At 40.5% G+C, this 22,233-nt stretch overlaps 1 protein-coding gene across 1 annotated transcript in view; it reads left to right on the forward strand.

Annotated features, from left to right (window-relative positions):
• Positions 1 to 22,233, forward strand: part of kcnn1a (potassium intermediate/small conductance calcium-activated channel, subfamily N, member 1a) — a 65,969-nt gene that overhangs the window by 26,463 nt on the left and 17,273 nt on the right. The window contains exons 2-4 of the mRNA XM_026148663.2: positions 6,882 to 7,355; positions 11,074 to 11,169; positions 14,019 to 14,437. Coding sequence (XP_026004448.1) covers positions 6,882 to 7,355; positions 11,074 to 11,169; positions 14,019 to 14,437 — 989 coding nt within the window. The remainder of the gene's footprint in view (positions 1 to 6,881; positions 7,356 to 11,073; positions 11,170 to 14,018; positions 14,438 to 22,233) is intronic.

Consider the following 22,233-nt stretch of genomic DNA (forward strand, 5'->3'; position numbering starts at 1 on the left):
CTGAATCTGTCGGGAGTTCTTCTTGCTGATGCTCATCATCTCTGCTCCAATGTGTCAACACACAGGTGTTTAGCCTGACTGTGTGTATTTATAGTCTGAGTATGCCAATGGACAATCGCAAACAAATGTTTGTTGCTGGCTAATTGTTCCTACAGGTAGTCTGACCAATGAGCAGTGCTCACACCTAGTGAGAACTGCAAATTAACAGATAACTAGAGAGGGGGAATCTGTACAACTTCTTTTTCTTTTTTGCATTTTTTTCCTGCTAAATCATTGCAAGATTTTAGAAGCCAAGGCCAAAACATCCAGCATCAAAGGTAAGCAGATGCTCAGCCATAACTTGTGAGTTATATAAAGTATTTATATAAAGTATGATGTAGGCTAAAAATGTTGTGGCTTAAATTGTTGACATCACTAAACACTAGTAAGTTCAAGGTCTCATGTCTCATGAAACAGCTACAAAATGATGGTCATTTTGTTCTGTTCAGAACATGAGATGAGCAGGATATACAGTTGGGTGTGCCTAATTTTGTATCTGCCAAGAAGAGCTTTTATAATGTTTTTTTATTTTAATTTTTTTTGCTTTTAATTCAGTTTCAGTTCATTCACTGAGTGCGTTTTTTCTTCTTCTTTCAGTTTAGTTTTGTGTTTGAAAATGTTTAGACTTAGTTTATTTTTTCTCTTATTAATTCCAGCCTCAGTTTTAACCTCTCTAATTATAATTGCATGGAGGTTATATGTCGAAGACAAGATATATGAACACCAGTAAAGATAAAACAAGAAAAGCACAGAAGTTTTTGAAAGCAGCTGACTCGGTCTTGCACACATACAAAGTCTCAAACATGTAAATAAATACATCATCAGACAAGTTTCGATTTTTTCTTTTCTCTTTTGTACCTGATCAACAAACTTAAAAACTAAGTATATTACATAATAACTAACTGAAACTTTACACCGATTTATTTTATTTTTTTCTTACGTTTTTTTTTTGTATTCTTAGTTTTAAGGTTAGTTTTAATGAACTATAATAACCTTTCTATGAATTTCCTAATGTGGGAGTATGGCATTCCAAAGCGCAGCATTAATTTGTACTGCATGATAGGGCTGATCATTTAATTTGTTTTCACTGGAGGTGAACACTTGCTTCTTAAGAAGTCACACCCGTGTGCAGGTTGGGACAAAACACTGGTGCAAATCAGGTTGGACAATGGGCAACAGAAGCAGGAAGTCGGGGAGTAGATGGGCGTTCACAGCGCTTTTAGACTGGAAAGTGTGCCCGTCACATGCGGTCAGCAGGGTCCATATTAATGCTAATGACCCGTTTTAAGCCAGCAATTTCGTAGAAGATCTGCAACGAGAGGCTGCGTTCACTGAGCGTCCGACACGTGAATGACAATGGTAAGCGAGAGAGAGCGCTGCTCTGCGCTGCTGCATTTCTTACTTTTTAAACGTACTGTTTAAAAAAATATTTAATTTGACTGAAATGAATGGAAATGTTTGCATGGAGCGGTATGGTTGATTTGCAGTGGAAATTGTGGAAAAGCTCAGAGTGACTAATTTAGATTTTTCAAAACTTGCTCAACAGTGACTGTAGTGACTGTAATTAATCTGTTGGAAATATTTCAAAATTTTCAGCCATGAAACTGAGTGAAAGGGACGTGTTTATGGTGGAAAGTAGATACCACCAGGAGAAAGGAGAGAGGACTACACTGGCCGGGCGGCACTCTATCAGGCTGGTTTATTAGTTTAGTCCAGGGCTCGGCAACCCTAGGCACGCGTGCCAACTGATGGCACGACCATAGCTGGACTGGCCATCGGGCATACCGGGCATTTGCTCAGTGGCCCGATGATTTTTTTTTTTTTTTTTTTTTTTTTTTTGTAACGGTATAAACAATGAAAGGTGGTGGATTGGCCAGATGCTGGCGTAAAATAACTCAGTTGTTTGGTGGTGGCTGTGGCGGAGCTTCCACAGATTCAGTAACATTAACAAGTGGTGGAGGCCAGCAGGTGGATAAGGGAGAGGGAAGGCAGGAGGAGGAGAGGCAGCCGCTGGTCCGAGTGTCAGGTGAACTGAACTTCAGGTAAGAAGTTATAACCTGCAGTCTATCTGGGTCGGCAGGTGTAGTTTATTTTCGTTGTGCTGACTTTTTACAGTCAGTTACAATAACTCATACTGCGTACTAGCTAGCATGACAGAGTTTCTATACAGCTGGGTGGGTGCTATGATGTTACTGATAGTGAACTTTATTTTATTCATAAGGTTAGTTAGTAGAGTTGCCAACCATCTTAAAAAGACGGAATCGTCCCGCATTCACAGAAATTATTACCCTTTTGGTGTTGTCTAGGATGGAAAAAGACACAAAGGTGGATTTATTCTGTCGTTAGCCGCACAGCTGCCTCTTCTTCTCCTCTCATTCTCTCCCCTCCCTCTCCTGTTGCTACTTTAATCATGAAACTGATCAATAATCAGCTGATCGGCTTTTCTCTCTTGTTTGTTTATCGCCCACTTTGCGCCAGAACGGGGCAATCACGGAGGTCGCGCTAAACAACAGCACGTTTAAGCTTGATCAGCTGTTGTTAGAATTTATTTAATATTAATTTCTAGTATCAGCTGAGGTTTGCTGGAGCCACAGCTGTAAAAGCTGCTGGTCATGATGTCTGTTTGGTTATGTGATGAGAGGGAAACATGAAGATGAAACCAGGAGATGTCCTTACTGAATCATCAGAGCTGAACAGGTGATGGAGAAACAGGTTTACCTTTTAGGTGACATGAATGAGTTGAAGAGAAGTTATGAACTGTTTCTGAGAGACAAATAACACCAGGATCCTTTTTTAAGTAGCTGACAGCTGGTAACTGTGCAGGGGCGGGTCTAGCAAAGTGTTGCCAGGGGGCCAGGTAGAGCATTAACAGCGAAAGGTGGGCACAAAGAAATACTTTCTTATTCTCATTTAAAATGTCTGGCTGTTATTAAATAATTATCTGAATCTTACAACCAAAGTTTTTATCTGATGTAAAATGTATAGAAATCATGCATATACCGACAAGACTGTACATCACTGTCACAGCAGCGTCTGTTTTCATTCAAAGGCTTTATGGCTTTAATACCTGGTGGTCTGGTCTCTAGTCAAAATTTCCCGGGCTGTTTTTTTTGTCCCAGTCCAGCCCTGGGCACGACACGCAGTGAATTAATCTGAGAGGGTGCATCAAAAAATAAATGGCCCCGCCAGCGGTGCACATCGCAAATTGGGACTTTCAGGTGTATGGACCAATGTTTTATTTTCTGATCAAACCAGAAATCTTTAATGAGCAGCTGGATTTGTCTCGCATTAACTGGCTGAGTTAATGTCAGTTAATGCAACATCGAAGCAGCTGGAATCCATAGCTTGCATTTTCACCTGCTGGACATCACTACCTGACAAGTTTAACTGTCTTCAGAACATTGCAGAGGCCTTATTGACAGTATTTGGCTCTACATATCTGTGTGAGCAGATTTTCTCTCACATGAGTGTCCTCAGGTAGCCGTCTGAATGCTGGACACTCGGAGACCTGTGTCTCTGAGTGGGAGACCAGAGATCATACATGTGTGTCTCTGTATTAACAGACATGCCATATTGGCTTAGTTTATTTTTCTTATCATTGTTGTGAGGAGACCACAAATAGCATTTGCATTTTCTGTTGTACAGTTCATTTGCTGTTATGGATAAAAAGTCTTTTTTTGTTTCAAAACAGCTGATAACTATTCGCTGATAGCTGCCAACATCTGCAAACAAATATAATTCTATAAAGTGGTCCTATATATTGTGTAACTGTTCATATAGAGCGTTATTAAATTTATTGCTAAAGCAATCATATGGCACACTGACTTCTGAGGAAATTTTAAATGGCACTCGCCATCAGAAAGGTTGCCTACCCCTGGTTTAGTCTATTGAAGTAAGCATACTAACACACACTGATTTACAGACTCACTCAAAACACAAGGATGACTGTCAGGAAAAAAGCCATCTTATACATGTGAAACGCTTGAGTCAGAATACCTCTGTGTTGGACGACCTTTTTACTGTACATTCTCACAGAAATCCACAAGCGATGCTTGAAGTAGTGGTCTTCAGTAAGTCTCTGTGATATAATTTTTTTGTCAGCTTTTATAGTTTGCCATCCATATTTGCATATCAAGCATCTCAGGAAGTTTGACTGAGACTAAAAATAACACGGGATCAGCAAGAAGTGAAACTTCAGTGTTATTTACCTCCCACACAAAAGTTGGAAATTATCTCTTGAGAATGAGTGACATCATGTTAATAACATTTAAAACCAAAGGAATAAGGATATTTTGCAGTTGCTCACCAGTTACTATGACAATCCCAAGCATTTAAAGGAAAGACAGGCTTTTCTGCTTTGGATCTTAATGCTAGTAAAAGGACTTTATTGATGCATTGGTAATGACTTTTGAAATATTTATTAGAATTTAATAAAATGGCTTTCTAAATACAGACTGCTTATGGTTGAGATCGATCCAGCTGTATTTTGCGGGATGATTCAGCTCTGCTGTTTCTCTTCTGACGCAGTCTGTACATATCTTTGATTCACGACCGGTGATATTTTTTGACATTTGTGTCTCAAGAATTTAGAGTATTGTGGAAAAAGTCCCTTTCTGCTTCTCCATGAAACTTGTCTTTGGATGGAAGCATGACATGCTCTAAAACCTCCTGGTTGAGCGGCTGTGTTGACTTTGGCCTGGATAAAACACAGTGGACCAACTGCCAGCAGACAACATGGCCTTCAACATCATCAGACTGCAGAAACTTTACACTGGGTTTTAAAATACCCTGGATATTTACTTTAATCTTCCACTAAACTCCAGGACCTTGATTTCCAGATAAAGTGCAACATAGCATAGCATTGAATCCACTGGCTGTCTGGCTTGGGATGTTCTGTGTGTACTAATAATAATTTGAGATACTGGATTTCTGATGGGCTATAATGAGTAATCATTTGAAATTTATATTTAAAAAATTACTGTTTTGAGATGCCTTTTGTATTGGGTTATGTTGACTGCTTCAAGGGTTTCCTGAAGCAGAGGAAGCCAGAGGAAGGCATAATTTGTGTGAAATCTTTTCAAACTTTACTTGACACTGAAATAAATCCATATTTGGGGATTCTAATCCTCGATGTCAATAAGATGCAAACTGTTAGAATTAATTTAAATTCATTCACAAGACCCTTTTATCCAAGAAGCTTCTGCGGGAAAAGTTAGATTAGGAAAATTCAGCTCCTCCTGTTCTAATTATATCCTCTTCCATCATCTTTGGTAGGACTGCCATATCAGCATCTAATTCTGCAGTCTTTCCTGTCATTCAAACGTAAAGTTCACTCACTTCAGTCTTCACAAGTGTACAGAGGTCCTAATGGCACAGATTAAAAAGCAATTTAATACAGGAAAGGGGATTAGAAACACTATGGGCTGCACTTATCCTTAACCTTTAGTCCTGTTCTCATGGAGCCACAATATGTGCAAGATGATAGCATCACAGGCCCAGAGTTAGTAAATTTCCATTAGGGCTGCCCTTCTGTATTCCCACCAGCACATTTAAAGGCATTAGGCATGCTTTGTCAGGGCTGATAAAAAAGGGCCAGCAGTGCTATCGCACACCCCTGACTTGTTTCGGAAAAAGCACTGTTCCATGTGAAGTTTTCATAACCCATTATGATAATCGGCCCAAGTCTCTGAAGGGCAAGGGATAGACCGGCAGATAGATGCTTCTGGGGTGACTGCTCTATAGTCTCTGCATGGATTGAACATTTTCTGTCTGCGTTGCCGGGGCAGAAACTCATTCCTATCTACCAAGAACAGCAGAAGTGATATAGGACTCAGTAAAAGAGGAGGCAGATCTCATAGGAGGCACATCTCATAGCATCGGGTTAGAAGGTGATTTTAAAACGAAAGAGAAAAAAATGAGTCCCCATCCCCCTTATAATGAAGAATATACTGTTTTCAGTGGTGAAAACTTAATATTTTCACAAGGATGCTTGTGTCATCCTTTGTTCTTCAGCTTTCCTGTAAGCTTGCTGTGCCTTCAACAGACATGAAAAGCAATAAACACTTTATACTGTTTTGTTAAATTAGTGAGAAGCTGGGACACCTGAATCAAGGAGATCCGTGTTATTTTTTTCTTCTTCTTCTTCTCCTCTTTTGGGCAGCTAGCTGCTCATCTCTGCAGGGGAAAAATGTTTGTCTGACAGGAAAAAGGGCCATGCTGTGCATTAATCATTTATATCTAAATTTGTGCTGCGCAAAGATTCAATTTTCTGCACTTTGTAGGGTCCAATATTGGTTATATGGTTTTATTTATACATCAAAACCCCTTTCATCCATTATTAATTTATTTTTGAGCCATGCAGTTTGGATGGCATTTCTTGAAGGGGAGCTCTTTTTGTGGGAAAACCTCCACAAAAACAGGGCACCAAATGTTTAACAGGAAAAATCCTGCTTTTACTACTCACAAAAACAGGCTGTTCTTAATGAAGAGCTGTAACTTGGTTAGAAGCTATCAGTTTGTTACTCAAGGAAAAACCCTCCATATGTGGGGCTTTGAAACCAGAACTATTGCTATTTTGATTCATGCTGTACGCTTGGACACATGTCCTGCTAAGCACTAAATTTGTCTCCTTTTATAACCAATATTGTTTTGCAAGATCCTCTCGTCTCCGTGCCCTCTCCAGAGCTGCAGTGATGTAACTCCCACATCAATGCTCTATTTAAAGTCTAAACCTGTGCGTCTCTTCAACCTGCTGTCGGTTTTTACACCTTTAATTATTATTATTTTTTTTTTTTATAAAGTTGTGGTAGTATTGTGCTAATTCCTTTGCTTCCTGTTCACAGGCCAATACTGAGCAGAAGAAGCTGAGCCATGCTGGATCCAAGCCCTCCCTCTCTGAGAGCTGTGGCCGACTCCCTCAGATAGCCATGAACACCTGCAAGTACAATGGCGGAGTGGTGAGACCACTAGTGGGCAGCCTGGCGTCCTCGTCGCGCCGCAACCTCGCGGAGCTCGACTCGGAGACGCAACCCTTGCAGACGCTGCACAGCTCTGGCCTGGAGGTGGTGGTGTCCAAGGGCAACGGCGGCGAAGACCCCAGCAAGGCATCCAACGAGAGCTTGGTCAGGGAGGGCAGTGGGCGGGGCAGTGGGCGGGCACCCCAGAAGAAGAACAGGGACATTGGCTACAAGCTCGGCCACCGGAGGGCGTTGTTTGAGAAGCGGAAACGGTTAAGCGATTACGCTCTAATCTTTGGGATGTTTGGGATTGTTGTCATGGTGACAGAGACGGAACTGTCATGGGGGGTTTACACTAAGGTAGGTTGTGCGTGCGTGCGTCTGTGTGTGTGTGTGATGCATGAGTGGGAGCCCTGTGTGTTGTCACTTCTATTGTTATGTTTGAGTTGTGTGGGGTTGGCAGCTGTCAGTTTCATGAAGAGTGATTATTAGCACAGACACTGACGTACAGTATGCAACAAAGCAACTGGGAGTATTGCTCCAATAGAAGTAAAAAGAAGTGTCATGTGATCTGCACAATGACTAATAGACTATTTATTCTATTAAAAGATATTGTCTTTTTGGAACTTGTTTTGTCTTTTTGGGTTTTTTTTTTGCTGGTAGGTCTATTTTTGTCACTACTTAAAAGTTTTAGTTATTGGCATTATATTGGCACGTACCCAAAGGACTGATTCCATTGCTATTGCTATTATTGGCAGAAGGAAACTGGGATAGTGGAGCAAAGCGGACATCAAGAGCCATAAAGATTCATACAAAGAGAGATAAAGACACATAGAAATGAAGAGGTCGGCAAGTGAGAATAAAAGGTGGGAATGAAGTTCCAGCTTTTTCAAACTGCATCAGTTTGTAGGAGTGGCAATGACGCAGCACACTCTAGAGACAAGAGGGACTCTTGAACGAGGACACTGGCGAGGCAGTGGGTTTTCAGGGTCACTGTTGTGACCAAGCTACCACCCCTTGGCCTGTCATTGTCCATCAGTGTCAAACAGTCAACCCTAGTGTGTCATATATGGGGGAAGAATATCCTTCACTTAGTGCGGCACAAGTCCCACCACATTATTTTTTACTGTGAAGCTGACACTGCAGCGATATGATAGGTCACAGAGCTGTTTTCTTTCTTCTCTGGAGTCAGTAAAAACAAAGTAGAATAGAAGAGCTAGTGTTTGAAAAGTGCACGGTCTGTTGACTGTTCTCAAGCCTTGAGTTTTGAGCTGTCACAAGCGAGGAATTAATCTGACTGAAAACCTGATGAATGGATGCCATAATACTAGTTTCATACTACCATGCACCTAAACACAAAGCACTCTTCCTGACACAACCCCAAGGGGACAAAAAGCCCCCAGGTTTCTCCGACTGGCAGTGAGCTACTGACCTTTAGTATGCCAAGCAAATCTGTACACCACTACAGAGCCATCCCACTTATTTAAACTTCTTTATTTAAAAAAACACAAAAAAACCACTTGAACATTACAACAAGGACATTTCTGTTAATAAAAGCAACAAAAGTACAGAGCAGAAAATCTTAACATTATGTTGCTGACAGGCACAGACTGAGATGTTAGGATGATTGCTGAGTGGCCTGCTAAAGTTTACTATGAGGTATAACGTTTGTTACATTACATTAGCTTGAACATTCACATAACATTAGCAACTGCAAACGTGTGTCACAGCTGATCTCCAGGATAACATAAAGAGAACGACCTTTTGGAGGTTGTTAATATGATCTAATACTTAACTGACTTGAATTCTTTGAAAAAATGTGGATGTGAGTCTTTTAAGAGCTTCACTAAAGTGGAAAAGGCTCGTTTGCATGTTGCTTTTGTAAATCACTTAACCTATCACCTCTCGGTCATTCTCCTCAAATGCAAAGTACTTCAAAACCCGACTCATACTCTCTGTGAGACAAGGACATTGGAAGGCCCCCTGTCAGTTCTATAAGAATTGCAGCTTTGGCATATATGTTGCCTACATTACTAAAACAAAACGAGCACTTTTGCAGTTTGCAGAATGTTGGTATTATCTGGTCAGATAATCTGAGGATGCTGCATGCTCATATGATCGCACATCCTGCTTTATTGTCCTTTTTTTTAATCCTCGTGTACAAAATGTTGATTTAAACTCTTAAGAAAGTGCTCAACAAAGTTCTAGTTCAAAAAATATTTTTCTTGTACTTTTTTTTAGGTCAATTTGACTTCTTTCTACAAACAGTGGACTTGTCCCTTACTGGCCTTAGAAGTAATTCTGGTTTAAGGGGCTACTGCTTTTTCTTTGTTGATCTTTTACAGTCAGTCATAAATGAGCTTATAGTAAATAAACCACTTTCTGAACAAGACTTTTTTTCACTGTCAGCAGAAAGAGAGGAATGCAGCATGCATTTGTGAAAATTTTAAAGCTGAAAATGCATAATGAATCATTAATTATTCATATGATGTGCTTGTCTTAATGGGTATTTTTACTTTATGTGTGCAGGATTGGAGTGTGCTAACTGTCATGGTAATCATTATGGGCAATTAGAAGTTTTTCAATATTTTGTGAATGACATACTGAAATTATTTAAAAAGCATCAATTTTTCCCTTTAAAAAAGGGATCGATTTTGTTTTTGCCTGTTTGTGTCTGTGTGTGCATTTTAATTGTGTTCTTTCTTTCATATGTGTGTGAGGAAGGGTTTGTGGCTCTAAAATATAGTAAGTTGGTGGGGTAATCTATAGGATGATTTATGGGGTTTTAAGAAAGTCAATAGATTTGTCTGTGACTGTTACTGAGTTTTGTTCAGTCCATTCATCATACTGACCTCAGCTGAAATGGAAATGACCTAATGTCTCTGAGCAGCACCGCAGCCTTCCCACATCAGACAGGTAGCATGTGCTGTGGCTGGTCCATTTTTCCATCTCACGTCCCGTCATGGAGCAGACGCTCGCGGCTCAGCAAAGGTTTTCTGAGCCCTGAAGGAGGGAACATGTAAAGAGGCAGTGAGCACTGGGACTTAAAAATCCTTGAACCTCTGGCACGTGGATTAATTGGTTTACTCTGTATTATTTCATCAGGGACTTTCAAAACAATTTCAGACATTAGAATGTCTTGAGAACATGTCGCCAACCTGAGGGGCAAAGCAATCTAGTTGATGGCTAAAAATAATTCTGTAATATGGACCACCAAAGGACAACATATATTGAGAAGCAAGGACTGTCATCTCACTGGCAATTATGAATGATATTTCCACTTGGTTTTTTTAATCGTTTGTCGTCAGTGTTGTTATTGTAATAACAACACTATGATCATTAGCCTGCTGCAGAGCAGCATTTTTACACCATGGTTGTTAAATTGATTTATCAGTTGGCATTTTACCAACATAGAGGGTTGGGGGAGGATTTGAGTAGCACAGGTTCTCATTTTCTAGATCTACGGCCCCCATGTACAAACGCGTACACACATACAAAGAGCTTTCCTGCGTGAGCATCCAGCCGGCCTATTTATCATCAGCAGTGCTCATTGTGCTGGCCCCCTGCTAATACCATCCTTGCCTTTTCTGCACCTACCATTAAGTGGAAAGTCCCCCTGTTAGTGCTGGGCTTTGATTAATTGGTAGTTTAGATGGTGGGAAATGGTGTCCATAGATAATATCAGGCTACACCTCCACCTGCAGCTGTATTGTTTAGCAACATCCTGACTGCGCTGTTCGTGAAACCCCATTATGTGGGCTCTTGTTGAGCTTCAGCTAATAAGTAGCGTGTGTGTGTGTATATGTGTTAGTGTGTGTTTGAGGGTGCTATGTATAGATGCAGTTGTGTAGTGTTATCTGTATACATATAGCTATACCATAGAGGTTAAAATGACATGTATATATCTTATTATTAAACCTAGAAAATATGAGTTGTGTAATGGTGAACACTCTTTGACTGTAATGTTGTACTCCTATATATGATACTCTATGATGTTTGCACATATTAAGAGAATGGTTTTAATTTTGGTGGCTATTTCTAATTTTGTCTCTCATGTCCTTTTTGTTTCTCACCCTAGGAATCTTCATACTCATTTGCACTGAAATGCCTTATCAGCCTTTCCACTGTTATATTGCTTGGTCTTATAATAATGTACCATGCCCGGGAAATCCAGGTGAGTGCACTGCAGAAAAAGTAACCTTTGTTTATTCATTTACCTTTTGAGATCAGTGTGGCAGAAGTTAAATATTATAAAACCTGATTTTAAAAAGTCCGTTGGGAATTCAATTTCTACTGGCAAAACTACGCTAAATACAAATCACTTAGTCTTTTTTTCTCTTTAACTGAAATTGAAGCAGACAGCTCAGTGTAACCTTAAAGCACCCACCCAAAGATAAACTTTTGAAGCTTAAAAAAATGTTGAACTGTAAAAAGTGCTTGATTGTAACCACTTTACCCCCCCAACCCGTGTAATTTTGCTTCTAAGGAGCTGGACTTTCTTGTAATTTTTTGTCTTTGTAGCTGACCTGAAGTTTTTTTTTATTTCTTTTGTAAGCCTGTCCCAAAGATACAGTTTGACAGTGTATTTTGGCACCAACTAAGCGATTCCCAGTGAGATGTTAACTTTCAACATGTTGTGCATACATTAAAAGTACCTGAAAACTATGACCTTAAGAAAAAAGAAAAAGCCAAATCTGAACTGGTTAAATTTCCATCATTATGTATGTGGGATATCAGGAGAGAGGTATAATGTGAGTGTCTACAGCTAACTGTAAAACAAGGTGGAGGCTCTGTCATGGTTTGTACAATGTACAGTCAGACTTTGAGTCACCAGTCCATCTGGAAGCATTTGATTGACAACAGCTAATTTTTCAGCATGACAGTGACCTCAAACACTGCCAGTGCTGTAAAAAATAAACCTGAATAGAAAAGCACACAGTTTAACACTATCAGTCATGGATTGGCCTCCCCTGAGCCCGGGCCTTAACATTATTGAAGCAGTGTGGGATCATTTTCACAGGGAACGGAACAAAAGGCAGAAACCTCCAAAGATGGGCTTTGAATGTCTTTCAAGAAGCGTAGAGAACTATTCCTGGAGACTACTTCAAGAAATTAAAAGAAAGCTGCCTGAGAGAGTTTAGGCTGTGATGAAGAATAAAGGTGTTGATACCAAATATTGACTTTAAAGCTTGTTGGAAGTGTACAAACTGTGTGCTGTATTTCCATGTACATTTGCACACATTTTAATAAATCGCTGCACCTATGTTTGTAGCAAAATGTAAAGTAATGAGTACTCTACATGTGGTGTATAACTGATAAGAGACAATACTTATTTCATACTGTTTATGAAATATCTTATATTAGTTAGTGACTGCAAAGAGTCATTGTGATTTTGTGATAAAGTTTTTCATTTAATTTTTATTATTACCTTTCACTGAGCCTCAGTCTCAGGGTGTGAAATATTGCTGTTGTCAGAGCCTCTGATGGCTCAGATTCATACAGGATGTCACGTAGTGTTGGTCCTGTGATACGCATGTAGAAATCGTGAGAGGTCTCACTCCAAAATCATTCACAGAAAATGTAGACAAGTGGAAACAAAACTAAACAGGAGAGAAACAGGACCACAGCAATCTCCAATTTAAGCTTTAAACTACAGCCAGTTAAGTAAGTATTGTAAACATTTGATAAAATGACATTTTTATAGATGTTTATAGGTGGAATAGTCAGTATTAAGTGTTTGCAATTGTCTGTTTTGATTCAAATCAATAAAATTCCATAAATAAAATGATTAGTTTTTGCTCTATTAATGATTGTGATTATAAATTGTTACTAAATAGTTTACACAAACAAAACTGACATCACTAAATATTGACATTTCCTACAAACCCCGCTGTCTGTACAAAGGCAGTGTAGGAAAACTATGTCACTGTAAACTCTGATGCATCATTAATGCTATCCTGAGTGCGACAATTAGTATTTTATATTGCTAAGAGGATGGTGGAGAAAAAAGGGCAACAGGTAACAATGGGAGATGGACTACTTTGTCTTTCTAAAGAAAGAAAATGACCCAAAACAGTAAGGACCTGGCCAGAAGCAAAGAAGAGTAACCTACATGTGCAGCATATTCACAGGAACCTCTGCAGCAGTATTAGGCTGCATGTTTTGTTGCCACTGTAGAGAAAAACCTATCTTAAATTAAAGCCGTTAACCCTTTAAACCTCAAACCACAAAACAATTGACCGATTTCAATTGTTTTTTTTTCTTGAAAATGTTGTGTTTATTAAACTTTCTCACAACTTTTGTAAAAATTATGCTTAAAGGTTTATTGCACAATTTAGGTTTTCCAGTGGGGTGGAAAAAAATCACTCTTAAATGACTCTTAAGTTGTTGTCCAGAAACACTGTATTATTTATTTGCAAACAGTAGTCTTGATGAATCTATACAGTTGTTTTCTGTTTTATTGTATTTGAGTTTCTGTAAAGTTTTCCTGGGATAACTAGAACTACTGCCATACATCTCATGCTCCGTATATTTATTATGTATTTGCCCTTAGCTTATTTGAGTCTTAGAGGTGTGTTGTTTATAAATCAAAACATAAGACACCTATGCTACTCTTGTCTGCTAGCTTGATTTACAAAGATCAGCCAAATAAAAAAAAAGAAGAAAGAAAGAAGAATAACAATGATGATCTTCTGCTTGAGAAATGTTGGATTTCTCATAGACAAGCCCAGAGGAACTCACCATCACCATCTCCCACCATCCCAGTATACTGACATTTTTGATCTACACAAGTTTTGGCAGGTGTTTTTAATGCTATGGCTGATATTTGTAGATCAAGTATTGGCCATCATGAGCAGCATCCATGTCTTATGGATCATCTACAAACACACCAATACTATGAGGCCTCATTCAAAGGTCCATGTGGTTGAAAATGTATTAAAGATGTGTAGAAGGAAAAGAAGTTGAGTGTGGAAGGAAATTCTAACTTTATCCAACCTGACCTCAGTCTGTCTTTTCCTTCAGCTGTTTATGGTCGACAATGGTGCGGATGATTGGAGGATAGCCATGACGTATGAGCGAATCTTCTTCATCGTGCTGGAACTACTGGTGTGTGCCATTCACCCCATCCCGGGCCAGTATGTCTTCACATGGACAGCGCGGCTGGCTTTTACCTACACGCCGTCGGTGGCCGACGCGGATGTGGACATCATCCTCTCCATCCCCATGTTCCTGAGACTCTACCTGATTGGCAGAGTCATGTTACTCCACAGCAAGCTGTTCACGGACGCTTCGTCCCGCAGCATTGGCGCCCTCAACAAGATTAACTTCAACACACGCTTTGTCATGAAGACCCTCATGACCATCTGTCCAGGAACTGTTCTGCTGGTGTTCAGTATATCCTCCTGGATCATTGCTGCATGGACTGTGCGTGTCTGTGAGAGGTAAATACAGGGCTGTGAATAATGGATGTTGTTGCTGGGCACAAACCAAAATGGCTGATGCACAATTGCACTTTGTGGATTATTAGACGTCTTCTCTTCCTTCACTTATCGCTTTTGTTCCCACGCGTTTCCGTGCTCTCTGTCCTTTCCCTGAAATATGTGGAATCATCAGAATAGGTTACATATCGATGTCGTACACGTGTGCAGGAAGGCATACGCTAATACGCCCACATACTACACCACTGCCCGGCCGTTTAAAAACACCCTTGCACACGTTTCATTAGCTCAGCACTTGCTCCACGACTTCCCACTCCTTGTTTTTATTGCTATTTTAGATGGCTTGTCCATAATTCATGAGTGTTTAATTGTTTGTTTGCTGAATGGTTTGTTTTGATAATGCAGAGCAGCCCCCAGGATCCCCTAACCCGTTTTTCTCACCAAAACTGCGCAACGGGCTTCGTCTCAAGGGGGCACCAATGATTCTCGCTGAAAATGAAAGAGGCAGGGAGAAATGAGAGGCTCTCTTTTTCTTTCTCGTTTGTGCATTTGCATAGGGAAATGAGACATTAATGCCAGCTTTGATGTTTTTAAATTCATTTTTGCATAGATGGTGTGGAAGGGGGACTTGAGTTGCATGGCTGGAGAGTGGGAAAATCTATAGCAGCAGTTCTTGTCAAACCCAATATTTTAGTCTACACGTGCTACACCACAAAAGCTAAACATCCCGTCAGAGGAAGGTCTTTCTTTTATTGCTGCAGCTCATCTTGCCTGCTTTTATTAAGTACCTCCCCTCCCCCTCCCGTACCCCTGCCCCCTAACTACCCACATGTTAACCTGTCACTAACCACCCCCCTTTACACGCCCTTACCTTGGGATCTTCATGGCTGGTGGATTTAAAACTCAAAAACTTTCACACCAGCTCCTCTGGAGCACAGAGGGAGGCCAGTGAGGTGTCACAGGCATGAGATAACCTCAACCCAATGATAAATAGACTGGTTCCTACATAGCGCTTTTCTACTCTACCTGAGCACTGAAAGCGCTTCATGCATTGGTTGAAAAAACACAACATTAAATTTGCACATGATGACGTCTCCATAAAGTTAAGTTGCACAAAGTCTCTCTATTATAATTGGCTATATGTCACATTTTTGCCATCATTCAGTCTTTAGCACCTCATAAAAGGAAGGAGTCATTTCATTCAAGTCAAATGCTAGTAGAGGAAAAAAAACAAACTACATGGGTTTAGTTTGGATTTCTGAACTTAAATGAATAAGGAGTTGAGAGGCACAGAATCTCTAGAGTGTGGTTTGGTTTAAAAATGCACAAACACATGAGCAGGGCATGCTATTAATCATTTAGCCTCAGAATAATGTGTCCAGATGGGTAGATTTGTGTCTGTATGTCTACGTCTGTTACTATGGATGGGTGCACTTTAGCATGCACATGAAGGTTGTGTGTGTGTGTGTGCGTGTGCATGCGTGTGCGTGTGTTTGTATAATGTTTTGTTGTACTTTCTATTTCCCCACTATGCTGCTCCATAGGGATACCATGTGAGTCCTCGTTCTCTAGCCGTGGAAAACCCAACTTATCATTTTTTTCATCGAGCTGGCGCCACTGCTGCCCTGAGTGGGGTTGGAGGGTGGTGGGGAGCGGGGTGGTGGTAGCGGGGAGAAGGGGCAGCTCCTCTGAAACAAAATTGACCGATGATCCTTTCCAAACCCAGTAGGTCAAACGGAGAATTAGGAAGGGCCCTCTAGTTGGCATGAAAGTGGCACAATTCCTTTTAGTGGCTGTAGGAGGACAGCAGAGACCTACAGTGTGAGCAGCACTTTGAAGCAAGCGTCTCTTTGCTAACTGTTGTGCATTAGGCCGGTAGGAGCTGGAGGAGGAAGTTTGTATAAAAATGGAGCAACTCCTTCAAGTCACCTTCACCAGTCTGCCAGAGGGCAATTTGTCTTATCTCATTTTTTCTCTCTCTCTCTCCTTATGCAATTGTTATAGATCCATACTGCAAAAAGATGTCTTTTTAGCAGCAACTCCAAAGATTTTCGAAGACCAAAGGCCTTTCTGTTCTTTGTGTTCACACATTACCATCTCATTATGTGTCTCCCCTCACAAAACTAATTGAACAGTGTTATAGTTTTCCACAGACTTTTGTTGCTTCTACCCAAAAGATTGTTCTGCAGAGATGAAGACACTTTGTCCTCTGTTATCAAAATAAGGCCCGAGTGTGCAAGAAGAGAACGAATGTCAAGTCATTTCGTGTATTTAGCTGAGGGCACTTTTGTCTGGGCTGCGTGTTACTTTTAGCACAGCAAGATTCTGAGTGAGAGATACGTGAGTGGCATAACGCAGTTAGAGGGTAAATGAGAGCATTGCTTTCCATTGCTACATGTGTTAACGGAGACATCTTTTAAAAACAAGAGTTTGGTTTCTGCGGCGTCTCTAGTTTTTGTTTGCCCACGTGAGCCGAATGTCATTCCCCTTCCTCCTTTCTTTTAGTAAACATTGAAACAGCATGCGAGTTTTCATGTTTACTTATCAATCCCATCATTTCAAGTGAAACCAAAGTTGAAAAAAAGAAGAGGCGCTTGTTTCCCAAAGTGCTGTATGTGACTTGTATCTGTTAAATGCGCCGTAACACTGTCACATTGACCACGCTGCGAAGTAAATCAAAGGGCAGTACGGTGTGAGATTGGACGAACACGGAGTCTACCTGGAAAATGCCTAGATGGGGGGAATGAAAGACACACAACCAGAGGGACTGAGAGAGGGTGGAGATGGGAGAAATGCTAATGTTACAGTAGATGGATTTAACACTGGCCCCCTTTCCCATCTTTCTTGTTACAGCCCATCCTCAGAGCTAACCTACCTCAACTAAGCTCCTTAACTAAGCTCTTTTGGCTTCTCCCTCACTACCAAAGACACCTCCCTCCCTCTCTCTCTTACTGCTGACTGATCCTTTGCAGATCTCCTACTGTACCCATCTAACGTGGCATGCTTTGCAGTTTCTCCTCATCTCTCCCCACTACTGATTCCTTGTCCCTTTGCCTTTCCTTATCCATAACAAGCAGGCCTAATCCAGCCCGAACTCAGTTACACACTTGCATGCATGCCTTGCCTGTCTCCCTGGTTTCTCACTCCTTTTTCTCTTTAGCTGTTATCTAATTCTCTTCCACTCCTGTTCTAACTTTGTTATCTGAAACAAAACGCTCTATTTCGGGGCAATGCGAGGCTGCTATTTCTCACCTCGCATACTCCATTCAGGGCCTGTAGGCTACGTAAAAGGCAAGAAAGTTTAGCTGACTTTCCCTTACAGCACAGCACCAGATTATCAGGCTCAAGATACAAACAGCGCCAGCCAAGACAGGTTGTCCGAATGTTTAACTGGAGAAATGCATACCAGAGCAACTTGAACTTTCTCACACCAACCACATGTTTACATGAAATATTCAAGCAGGCTTTGTAACTTTACAGTTTCCAGGCTGTGAGCTCAACCAAACTTATACAAAACCGAAATGTTGCCGTTCCTTTGAGTTTCTTACAGTAGGTTTACATTTATAGTCTGATGCTGCAATGTGGGCAATGTAAGGGAGCCTCTTTGATTCGACGTGGCATGTACTACTATATTCACCAGGGACAGTTAGATTCTTCATTGTTTCACTTGATGTGACAGCGTGCTCGCTCTGCAGGCCTAGTATTGATTGTAGCCTATCAGCGCATGTAAGCCCACAAGGTAAATTTGCATAATATGTGATAAGCACTGGGACAGGTAAAAGACTGACATGCAGTAACATAAAATTAAGTTAGTTCTCTGTTTTTCATCAGTTACTGTCTCTCTCTGCAGTCTTGATGCGATCATATGCATTCAGAAATGATTTTCCGAAAGACAAAGCAGCGGTGGATTTGCTTCTACCAGTTTACACATGGAGTTGTTATCCTGTCTAGGAGATCCTCCTGCTTGTTTCAGTCTACTCTTAGAAAGGGAAAAGTCTGATTTGGGGGAACGTCAGCTCCACTGACTCCTCCTATTAATGCCTCACTGGAAGAACAGACTCACTGCTGAGGCTTCTGCTCTGTGGTTCTCACGTGTGGTAAAACAAGTAGTTTAATAAGCAAAACTGAAAGGTTTCTTTACAGCTGCAAAAAAAGGGACAAAAATAAAATGACCTGATGATTAGGATTTGAAAACTTGAAAACTTCACAATCATTTGGTAGGTCTGTTTTTTTGTGTGCACCTAAAAGAGTTAAAAGTATAATGTTAAAGACAGTCTCTGTGTTGTGTGCAGAAGTAAACCACACATTGTGGAAGGCTGAGTGTACTGAGAAGATTTGAAACATGAAAGAAAATGTTTAGATGTACTGAGTTGGCAGTGGAGGTGGAGTGGTAGTGTTTCGGTGTTTCTGCGTGTCCCATGATGGTTTAATACCCAGAGTGTGCATCAGAGGATGAATGAGTTACTTCTTGGAAAAAAATTTTAACATTTACATGGAAATAGAGCTGGGCGATAGAACGATAACGATATGTATCGCGATATAACTTTTACTCGATAGAGAAATTAAGCTATCGCGATAGACCTCGCCGCTCTTGTCCTCTTAAAAAAAAAAAAAAAAAAAAAAAAGGTCAGCCAATCCAAACTAAGTAGCGCGGAGCCGAACCAATCACAGCCGCAGCGTCACGTCGCGTGACTTGTTACGTACAGCACAAGTGCCAAGCCGCACGTGTGTTTGTTTGGGAAGCAGCCAGCTGGTAATGGAGGAAATGAGTGTGCCGACTAGAAAAATCAACCGAGCGTGACCGAAGAGAAAACAGATGATGGTTCCAACGCCGGAGAGATTGTCGAACGGAAGAGCCATAGAAGTTCCGTAGTTTGAAGGTATTTCGGCTATTTCAAGTCTGACAAAAAACAGAGTAGCGTGCACTGTAAATTGTGCCGAAAGCAAGTCTGGAAATACAATAAACTGGTGCATGCGTCACACTGTGCGCCACGTTATTGTTTCGGTGAAATGAATTTCTACAATACTGTTACTGTTAATTCTACTCTCTGCAGTGTTTAAATGCTTACATATACACACAGTTACTGTCCCTCCACTAGAGCTGGGCGATAGAACAATAACGATATGTATCGCGATATAACTTTTACTCGATAGAGAAATTAAGCTATCGCGATAGACCTCGCCGCTCTTGTCCTCAAAAAAAAAAAAAAAAAAAAGTCAGCCAATCCAAATTAAGTAGCGCGGAGCCGAACCAATCACAGCCGCAGCGTCACGTCGCGTGACTTGTTACCGTATAGCACAAGTGCCAAGCCGCACGTGTGTTTGTTTGGGAAGCAGCCAGCGGGTAATGGAGGAAATGAGTGTGCCGACTAGAAAAATCAACCGAGCGTGACCGAAGAGAAAACAGATGATGGTTCCAATGCCGGAGAGATTGTCGAACGGAAGAGCTAAAGAAGTTCCGTAGTGTGAAGGTATTTCGGCTATTTCAAGTCTGACAAAAAACAGAGTAGCGTGCACTGTAAATTGTGCCGAAAGCAAGTCTGGAAATACAATAAACTGGTGCATGCGTCACACTGTGCGCCACGTTATTGTTTCGGTGAAATGAATTTCTACAATACTGTTAATTCTACTCTCTGCAGTGTTTAAATGCTTACATATACACACAGTTACTGTCCCTCCACACATACGACTCGGTTCTGCTTCTATGCCCCAGCTTTGTTTACTTTTTCCCACCGAGGCTTCTAGACTTCTGATTGGCCAGCATTTCGGCACGGCTAGGAATCTAGCGCCACCTGCTGCTTTGGCATGTTCATAGCAGCGTTTTCCTTCATTTCTGCCTTTATGTGTGGACGGGATTATTTTTTAAAACGAAAACAGAAAATCTCAGTTTTCAAAAATACCCGTGTACGTGTGGACGTAGCCTCAGTCTCTGACTGGAAGCGCTAATTCGTCATTCGGCTTTTGTCAGACTAAAGTAACTGTTAAAACTGTTTGAAAAGCTCAGCTATACAACAAGGAGAGATTGAGAATTTCCTTTTAGTTCTCAGTTTATTTGATATTGACAAAAGTTAGTCAGTTTTGTCTGTTCTTCTGTAAAACAAACTAAGATTTATTTTTAGAATTAATATTTTGTTTCTAAGTGGAATTGACAATTTAGTCTGTTTTGTTTGTTCTATTTTGAAACTTAAACGCTTTAGCGGCTGCCTTTTGTGTAGTTTGCAATATTTGCCTTTATTTATCTGAAAAAGTCTCATGTTCCTTAAGTACATCTACCCTGTTGAACTTATTATGGGGAATAAATATTTAAATAAAAACAAGCTGCTGATTATTTCACATTTTACTTGTGAGCAACGGCACATTTAAATCTTACAAATATAGTTATTTGGCTTATATCGTGATAGATATCGTTATCGCCTGAAATGAAAAAAACATATCGTGATATGAAAAAATCTCATATCGCCCAGCTCTACATGGAAACTGTTTTGAAGAAGTGCTTCTTAGCTTGAGCAAAACAACTATTGTTGGAGTTGAGAATGTAAAGTGTGTTACTGGGCTTGGAAGCTTACTGAGGAGCTTTTCTAGAGGTGTCTCTATCCTAATTCAGTGAAACATCTGTGATGGATTACTGTCAATCTGATAACCTTTGATGTAAGCACACACTCCAGCTCTGAAACATTAAGATTAAGGGTGTCACGAATGGAGTTTCTTGTCTGTAGATTAGGGAGGACAGTCCCAGCATAGCACAGAGAGACCTGACTTCATGAAAGGAAAGACTGACTGTAGTTCTCAGGTTAATTACGAAAGTTTGCAAGGGCGCACACACAACACTGTAAAGGGCTTAGGCCAGCTGACATTATTTACTTCATTATTCATAATTGAGTGACTTGCAGAAAATCTCTGCAGTTACAGCATACTGTTTGAAAGTTTTCTCACTGACCCTGTAAAAATAAATTTAAAAATGCAGATGTGCTAACACACTCTGAGCATTTCTGGAAGCAGAGGCCCAGAGAAAGCCTCGTTGAGGGGGGGATAAAACCTTGAGTCAGCAAATCCAAAGAGCTTTCAGTTAAAAATAAAACATTTTAGTTGGTTGACAGTAGTGCAGTAGATTTAGGTTAATTCTTCTTTAAAGTGTGTGCATTTTTGCACTGGCACTTTAAAATTCATTTTCTTCCCTGCAATATATATATAGAGGAAATCTAACAGGTACTTAATTTAAAGCTAATATCCAGTTTCTGCAACATGGCGAACCTCCATGTGGTTTATATTTCGTGCTAATTGACCGAAGCACAATTACATCAGATCTTGTGAGACCGCCACTCCTCTGTGTTTGATTTCCTGATGACAGGTCACTGTGACATTGAGCCTTGACTGCTCAAGTGTGTTTAAGAATTCATTTGACAGAGTTGGATTTGGGCACAAAGCCAAGAGGTGAAGATTGCTGCAGATTCGTCTGCATAATTTCATTTCATGTTTGAATTGCATGACATATACTTTCATATAAAAGCTTTCTTCATTGTACACATTACACAGAAAGCAGTTAGAGAACTTGGAAATCTATTTTGTTCCTAAGCTGTTTAAACATGGATATTATAAAATACATGTACACAGCCACCCCAGTGTAAGAGGTGATATGCATGAAGGAGCCCTACAAGGGTACAACACTGTTGCCGTCCAGGTAATCACCTGCCTCTCCACAACATGGAAGCTCCTCTCAGATACTGCAGCAGGCAAAATGTATAGTCAATACATGAGCACACTTCATAGTAGCTTTGGAAATAACACCAATGGGTCAAAGC

Source organism: Astatotilapia calliptera, chromosome 18 (genome assembly GCF_964374335.1).
Source record: "Astatotilapia calliptera chromosome 18, fAstCal68.1, whole genome shotgun sequence".
Lineage (NCBI taxonomy): Eukaryota > Metazoa > Chordata > Actinopteri > Cichliformes > Cichlidae > Astatotilapia > Astatotilapia calliptera.